This window comes from Cordyceps militaris, assembly GCF_000225605.1.
Source record: "Cordyceps militaris CM01 unplaced genomic scaffold CCM_S00001, whole genome shotgun sequence".
Classification (NCBI taxonomy): domain Eukaryota; kingdom Fungi; phylum Ascomycota; class Sordariomycetes; order Hypocreales; family Cordycipitaceae; genus Cordyceps; species Cordyceps militaris.
Window position 1 is genome coordinate 2,380,490 of NW_006271969.1, and position 8,308 is coordinate 2,388,797.

General features: G+C 50.9%; 2 protein-coding genes across 2 annotated transcripts; one reads left to right on the forward strand and one right to left on the reverse strand.

Annotated features, from left to right (window-relative positions):
* Positions 1-622: 622 nt before the first annotated feature.
* Positions 623-3,102, forward strand: CCM_00763 (isochorismatase family protein family; the record flags this gene model as incomplete). Its single annotated transcript, XM_006665922.1, has 2 exons — positions 623-1,418; positions 1,487-3,102. The coding sequence occupies 2 exons, from the start codon at positions 623-625 to the stop codon at positions 3,100-3,102; spliced, it is 2,412 nt and encodes an 803-aa protein (XP_006665985.1).
* Positions 3,103-3,536: 434 nt separating this feature from the next.
* On the reverse strand, positions 3,537-5,330 carry CCM_00764 (serine hydroxymethyltransferase; the record flags this gene model as incomplete). The annotated part of the gene is made up of 4 exons (XM_006665923.1): positions 3,537-4,684; positions 4,736-4,873; positions 4,926-5,019; positions 5,199-5,330. The coding sequence occupies 4 exons, from the start codon at positions 5,328-5,330 to the stop codon at positions 3,537-3,539; spliced, it is 1,512 nt and encodes a 503-aa protein (XP_006665986.1).
* Between the last annotated feature and the right edge of the window lie 2,978 nt (positions 5,331-8,308).

An 8,308-nucleotide genomic window follows, 5' to 3' on the forward strand; every position in this document is an offset into this window, starting at 1 on the left:
TGCTAGGGGAGATGCGATACTTGTTCAGTTGAAGCACCAACCTTCCGTCCTTATTATATGTCCCAGGAAAAGAATGAGAGGGAGAGTTTGACCCGAGTGGCGCGGCCGAGTGGAGCTGCATAGAGCAGATAAGATAGATAAGATAGTCAAATAAAATGTAAATAGGTACCAGTTACCTGCAACACCACCCGCATCGCCTGCAGTGAAGTTAACGTATTATTCGGTCAAAACTTTCGTTACAGTTTGAAATAATTCGTGTCTCGCTGGGAATTGGGTCTGCAACAGACACGTTCTGATAACAGTGAGGCTACCTAGGTAGGCAGTTGCCTACCACCACCACTTGTAGACTTCCAACTATATTTGTAGCTCTGACTGCGCCCGGCGACGAGTTCGGCGCCAGTACTGTGAGCGTTGAAGTTTTAGTTACAGACCCTTGCAGCTGTAGGCGGAACAGTGAAGAGAGAGTCCGGCGGGGCTTGGTGAAATTGAGTCTCACCAACCAGTTGCACGACACGGGGAGATGCCTCTGCCTCCCCATTAACCCCGCTAAGGTTCACAGCCATGAACCTGGCTCAAAACATACCACTCAGCATGAGCTTGAAGCCATTCGAAGGCGAGCAAAATGTTCAAGTTTGATCAAGTAGCCCTGCCACAGCGACTAATACGAAAGGCCCTAGTCATTGTCGATTTTCAACAAGATTTTGTCGGTGCAAATGCATCGTTACCAATAACTCTCCCCGAGGGCTTTGCCGACAGGACAGTGCGTTTGGCCAAGGCATTTCGTCGGATTGGAGATGTGGTCTGGGTGAATTCTAGATTTGAGGAGGTACGGGCTCCCTATGGTGAGCACATGGAAGACTGGACACCTGGACGCTCAGACTCAAACGGTCCAATTGCAAGCTCGGATGCCTTTTTGAGCCATGAGAAAGCGAAATGCACGCTTTCCTCCAAAATTGGAGCTGAAGTGCCACAGATTGTGAAAGATGATGCCCAGAAAACTGACATTTTCTTATTGAAATCTCATTATTCTGCTTTCGAGGGCACTGGCTTGCTCCGCCTTCTCCGCGCAAGAATGACCATGGAAGTTTACGTTTGCGGATCTCTGGTCAACGCAGGAGTGTATGCTACTACTGTAGATGCAGCTGGGCACGGGTTGACCATCACGCTCTGCAATGACTGTTGTGGTTACTCCAGTGAAACGAGGCAGATCAAGGCCATAGAAGCGCTTCGAGCCTTGACCGGCTGTGAGGTCTCAACATCAGCCGAAATCGTGGAGGATGGACAGCGAAATCTGAAGCAGCCTGGTGTTCACAGCAGCCGCATGCATGCAAGCCATGACAATAACATAGCACAGTCCATGCGCGCGTTGTCACTAAATGCGACTACGCCCGTTGCGGCTGAAACTGGCGCTATAGAAGGTACGCGACGAAAGTGCTAATAGAAAGACACGGAAACTACTGGAACCATAAACTGACAAGACATATAGACGGACCGGGAGGAGCAGTATTGATGTCTGAGCATGAATCCACCCTTACACGCGCCAGTACCTCGCCCGGAGATAATATCAGAAACAACATTTCAAGGTTGTCACCAATGAATGGCAAGTCAAACCTCAGTGGTTCCCAGCATGAGGGACAGCAACTTCGTGGCCTCTGCGAAGGAGATACAGATGTGATTGAAGATCTTCTACCACCGGAGCTAGAAGATGGAATTTTCGGGGTACTGAGCAAAGAAGTTCAATGGCAGCGCATGTCGCACCAGGGTGGTGAGGTGCCTCGCCTAGTCGCTGTACAGGGAGAGGTTGGCAGCGATGGGAGTATCCCAATATACCGCCATCCATCTGATGAGTCGCCGCCGCTGCTACCATTTTCCCAGACAGTTATGGCAATCAAGGCGGTCACAGAGAGGCAGCTAGGCCATCCATTGAACCACGTTCTCATACAGCTCTATCGCGACGGAAAGGACTACATATCCGAGCATAGCGACAAGACTTTGGATATTGTGCGTGGCTCGTACATTGCAAATGTGAGCCTCGGCGCCAAAAGGACAATGGTGCTTCGAACAAAGAGAGTGGATAAGGACCCCTCTACTGACGAGCAGCCTGTGTCCGGCACCGGCCGAAAGGTGCAGCGAGCGCCATTGCCTCATAATTCTCTTTGTCGCATGGGACTGAAGACCAATATGAAATGGCTTCACTCCATTCGACAAGACAAGAGGGCTGACCGAGAGAAGTCCCCAGAAGAGCTGGCGTACGAAGGGAGCCGTATTTCGTTGACATTCAGACGAATTGGTACATTCTTGAAACAAGACGAAACAAAGATCTGGGGACAAGGAGCGACGGCCAAGACTCTCGATGATGCCGAAAACGTCATCAATGGCCAAACGGAGGAAAGCATCAAAATGCTTCGTGCTTTTGGCACGGAGAATCATGCTTCCAATTTTGACTGGGACGCTCACTATGGCAAAGGCTTTGATGTCTTACATTTGCGTAGCGCCCCCCGGCTCTTCTCCTCAACAGACTCTGTTATCAATATGAGGATCAGCATGATGCTTGCGGAATACGAAATTGGGTATGCTACTGGCAGTATCACACATTCAAAGAAATCTACAACCCGGCCTATCAACAACAAACACAGCGACGCAGAGGAAGTTCTCATCAAATACGTCGACAATGACGACGACAAGACTGAAGTGAGCGGTGACTTGGCAATAATGCTCTATCTGTACGCCAACTATCAAAAGAACAAGAGCGAAATGACACCAGGAGAGCTTGCAAAGCAGTTTACTCTATTTCAGAAATCACTCTCTTTACTCAAGACATGGCGCGAGGTTATTGGAACCATTGAAGACGACAAAACGCTGATCATCGTTTTGAAAGGCGAGCTACTACCATGGGAATCTGGTACATCAGGTGCTGATTATATTGGCGGCAGTCGACCGGGCCTGGCAGATTTTGCGCTCTGGCCTGTCTTGTACTCGATGGTCGAGAGATGTGGAAAAGAAGTGCTGATTGAGCTGGAAGGTCTTGAGAGTTATTATGACATGATGAGGACAAGACCCTGTACTGTCAAAATATTGGATAAGCTACAGAAAACTCAATGAACTGATACGCTGGTGGTAGAGATCGTTGAATCGTTCGCATCGTTAATGTGCAGCTTTTACTCAATGTGCATCTTGTGCATGATGGAAGAAAAGAGGATATATAATTGCTGAGCCACCGCTAGATGAAGGGCAATGCCGTAAATACCGTAACTCCTTTAATGTACAAGTTTCCCAGCAGGTGAATGGCTGGCTTGGAAGTCTGTAGATATCATGCTTAAGGGCCCAGGGGCCAATAACTTTTTCATGTAGCTATCAGAGTTACCCCGCGTACCACTATCGTGAAACTAGACAAAGCTCAGCATGTTCAAAGTTAATTCCACGTTGTTCAATCACACACCGGTGCGATCGTATACCTCTGTTCATAGTTGAAGTGCTGCGTCAGATTAATGAACTTGACAGAAAGAAAATATATTCAAACATAGTACACTGATAATTTACTGGGCGGAGTCCCAGGGAAGGGGATAGGTGCCGACCCAGTCAGAAACTTCGCTGCGGAGCTGAACAATCTCGGTGTCGGTGTCGCCGTTGCCAACATGGTTGAGGAAGAGTTTGAGCTTTCCGGGGCTCTTTTCACCAGCCTCCTTGGCAGCAGCCCTAACAACCTTGTCAAGCCGAACGGCGATGGTGACAGCACGATCAACGATGTCAGCAACGCGGACAAAGTCATTCTCAGTAAATCCACGGGTGGTCATTGCGGGCGTACCCATGCGCAGTCCACCAGGAACAAGAGCAGAACGGTCGCCAGGAACAGTGTTCTTGTTGGCAGCAATACCGACAAGCTCGAGAATACGCTCCACGCGACCCCCGTCAACACCATTGGGTTTCAGGTCAGCTAAAACCAGGTGATTATCAGTACCGCCGCTGACAAGGCTATATCCAAGCCCGCCCTTGCTCTTGTCATCACCAAGGCGCTTCGCAAAAGCCTTTGCGTTGGCAAGGACCTGAGACTGATAGGCGTGGAAGTCGGGAGTCTGAGCCTGCTTCAGAGCGACGGAGAGGGCAGTGATAGTGTGGTTATGAGGGCCACCCTGATGTCCGGGAAAGACGGAGTTGTTAATGGGACCTTCAAGGTTATACATTTCATCCGTCTTGGTCTTTGGGTTCTGGCGTCTGACACCCTTGCGGAAAAAAATGAGAGCGCCACGAGGACCGCGCAGACTCTTATGGCTAGTCGTGGTGACAATATCAGCATGCTGGAAGGGGCCAGGAAGGACCTTGGCGGCGACGAGGCCTGAAATATGAGCCATGTCCGCGAGCATGTAGGCATTGATCTTGTCGCAAATCTCGCGAATGCGCTTGTAATCAATCAGGCGACTGTAAGCACTAGCACCTGCAACGATGATCTTGGGGCGGTAGAGGAGAGCAAGCTCCTCAAGCTTCTCATAGTCAATAAAGCCAGTCTTCTCGTCTAGGCGATAAGGAACAGTCTCAAAGTATTTGGAGACTGAAGAGATCTTCTTAGTGGGTGTCTGGTAGCCATGGGATAAGTGGCCACCATGGGGCAAGTCCAGACCCATAAGACGGTCGTGGGTGTCCATAAGAGCCGAATAGACGTAGAGATTAGCAGGAGCACCAGAAAGAGCTGTGCTGGGTATCAGTATGTGATCGTTAGGATTGGCTGGCGGGCACCTACGCTGAACATTCACACCCCAATTGCTAGCATCCAGGCTGAAGGCCTCAAGGGCACGCTGCTGGCAAAGTCGCTCAGATTGGTCGATGAATTCGTTACCTCCGTAGTAACGGGCACCGGGATAGCCCTCGGAGTACTTGTCTAATCATCTGTGGTTAGCTTTGAGGTCGAAAGCGGTGACTGTTATGCCTACTCTGCATGACACTACCGAGCGCATCGAGAACTGCCTGAGAAGTGAAGTTCTCGGAAGGGATAAGGTTTATGAAGTGCTTCTGGCGGTTTTTCTCCTGCAGAGTTGTTAGATCGCGATGAGACGAAGTCAGACAAGCATTGGAAGACGAGCCTTTTCAATGATGTCAAATACGGCAGGATCAGCCTTGGAAAGGTGGGCAGAGAGGAGCTGTGACATGTTGTATTAGCACCATGAACGCCGAGTCAGCGTAAAAACTGCACAACAGCTCCATACCTGTTGTTGGCTCTCGAGCGCAATGGACGAGTTGGCGCGACGAGCAATATTGCGCATGGTAGCGGAGACTGCCATTGGCCGCGAGGCGCCGCGAAGGGCAAAGGAAGTGCCACGAATACTAGGTATCGACATTTTGGCGAATGTGCGCGGAAATGTTTCGGCCGTGGTCAGGGATGTAGTCCAGCACGCGAGGTTGGGTCGGTAGACTCTACTGGCTGTCGTCGGGGCAGTGGCACAGCACTCGACAACGATTCGATGCGACAAATGTATGATTCCAGTGACGGCACGGGGTAGGCGGAGGGGGAAATCGAAGCCAGATACAAGCGGCTGGGAAGACTGCCGTGTCAGGCGCGCTGGGACTGTTTTTAAGAAATGGGAGGCCGATGGCCTCCGACCGGCGGTACCCGCGAGGTACGTAGACTTACCGTTGCCCCGCACGCAAAATGCAGTCTTGTCTTCTAATTATTACACGATTACAGTTTGCGCAGTGGCGCCCAGGCCCATCGGCTCCATATTACTACCGCCCTCTCACTTGGCCATGCTCATTGTCTTTATTAGGTAAAAAGTACATAACAGGCATTGAAAACTCGAGCTGGCTCATCGTATCACTCCGATCTAGGATCCCTTGGCGTAGCTAACTATACCAAGGCGAAAATTAGTACTGCCTTTTATTCAATTCATTTATAGCCGGTAATATGGCTCATAATGACTCCAGCTATCCTTTCAGACCAGTAGTGCAACGGCGGACCGCGGTAAACTGGTGGGACCAAGTTCCCGACATGTAATGTAGTTAGTTGGCTTTCTTCAGATCGCACTTTTTCGTTTCGTTCCTTCTTTATCAACTAAATTGGACCTTAGGAGACAGCCAAGTATATATGTAGTCTCGGCGACAAACCCCCAACTGCCAATTGCTCCAATTGCTCAGTTCTAATTTGGATGCCACAACTACCTCCTAGTTAGGACCCTTCTCTCCGTATTTCAAATAGTGTGTCTCCAGACGCCTTCACCGCCCGCAAACAGTGCCGCACGCTCGACACTGGTTTGCTCGTTGATTAGCGTAATCTGCTCCACGCCACGAGTCTAGTAAGTTGTATCCGACGCAATGCTCTTTTTTTCTCTATAACCCAATCTCATACCGACGGCCTCAGTGGTCTCATCTCTTTTCGCTAGGCGTCACGGGCGGTGTCGATTTATCACCAAAACAGGTATTGCGAATGGTTCACTTTTGTTCTTTTTTTCATCATACGCGTTACATACTGCACTGGTCAGAAGATGGCCATACCAATTGCAGCGCACCGCCCAGTAGCGTTCCAACTGTGAGCATATGGTTTCCATTTTCAATGCTACATGCCATAATCCCCGCTGGTACGAGTGAATAACCAGAAGGGCGTAAAACAAGACCCAACCCGTAGACTCCGAATGCAGCCCCCTCTCCAGACATCGGCAACCTTTATGTAGTCTACTCCTCGTCGGCAAGCATAGCAGTCCGCTTGGCAGCGGCTCTCTCCTGCTTGCGCTCTCTGGCAGCCTTGGTCTTCGCACGCTTGGCATCCATCTCGTCCTTGAGAGCCTTCTCGCGATGCTTCTCGGCCTTGGCGCGGTGAATCTGTTCGAACAAGTTAGCCTTGCCGTCCACCCGAATGGCATTTTATCATTCCTAAGCGGTATACGTACGTGCTCGACGAGGGCGCGCTTGTGCTTGAAAGTGTTACCCTTGCTCAGGTGGTAAAGCTCGTGGTACAGGTGCTTGTCGATCTTGCCGCTGGCACGGTACTTGACAAGGAGTCGGCGAAGGACTCTGAGGCGGCGCATCCAGAGAACCTGGGAAGGCATACGGGCGTCGGCGGTACCCTTGCGCTTACCGTAGCCACGGTGGCGGCCGACTCTGCGGGCAAGGTTGAGCTCACGGGCGCGGGAGCGCGAGTGCATCGTCACGGGCTTTCGGATAATGAGGCCATCGGCAACCAACTTGCGAATGGTCTGGCGGGAGTTGGCATTGGAGATTTCGCTCTGCTCGTTCGGGTCGAGCCAGATCTTGCGCTTTCCGCAGCCGACGACCGACGCCGCGAGGCGCTTCTGAGTTCGCAGGTTGACCCTTAAAACGTTGTTCGTTAGCATATCGAACGACTCTTATCGCATCGGTATAGTGTTCGCTCGGCTCGTGTCCATCAAATGAGATGCCGGTAGTCCTCCGAAATGGCTCTGGATGTCGCATTGTCCTCCATTGAAGAGTTACTTACATCTTGAATATCGGTGGCGGCGATGGTCGTTCCTCGATATTTGTGAGGGAGGTTGAAGATTTGGGAGGGGTTTCTGGAAGCCAAAAATTCTTGGGCGCTCACATTCACCACAGAGTTTGTGGGTTCACGTGCACTAAGCCCAAAATTCCACACTAAGCGAGGGCTGTGATGAGGTAAGACACAGTGTCAAGTCAAGAAGTCACGTGGTCGTCTCCTGTTTTTCGGAGCGATTGGCGAGTTAGTGTGGAGTACCACATCAGCGCCGCTTTAACATGGAGACTTCGGGGTTCATGTTTCGATAACATAGCATGAAGCTCTCTTGGTCAGAAACTTGCCGTATCTATTATTTTGCTTAAATCTTGCCAGGTTCGTATCCTGATGCTATGTAAAACTCTCTCCCTCAATCTCCACCTGCCCGACACTCCAGATTTCACGCTCATCCTCTTGTTCGTCGTTGGATAGGCCGAGACCACCTTGTCCACCTTCGGCCTCTCTTCTTTCGCGAGCCTGGCTTCCCAAGCGCATAGCAACACGCTTGAAGTAATCAGGCATGCTTCTCTTCGTACTTGCGGGTAGGTCTACTCCAGGTCCGGCCATATACTTGTCAAAAATCCTGCTCTCTTCCTCTACAACGCTGAACAGCTCCACGAACGCTGCCTCGGCAGCTAGCTTGACGGGAATCACCGGGTCTCGAACGCTCGAGAATATCGGTATAGCCAGCAGTGGCACATGGGGCCGGACAAGCTCCATGTTTGCCCGGCTCACCGTGCGGATTATGACCAACGCTAGCCTGCGAGAATCCGAAGGCGACCCTGGCTGGATAATGTTTGCAAGACTCTCAAAGATACTCTTCGTAGCGTCAAAGTTCTT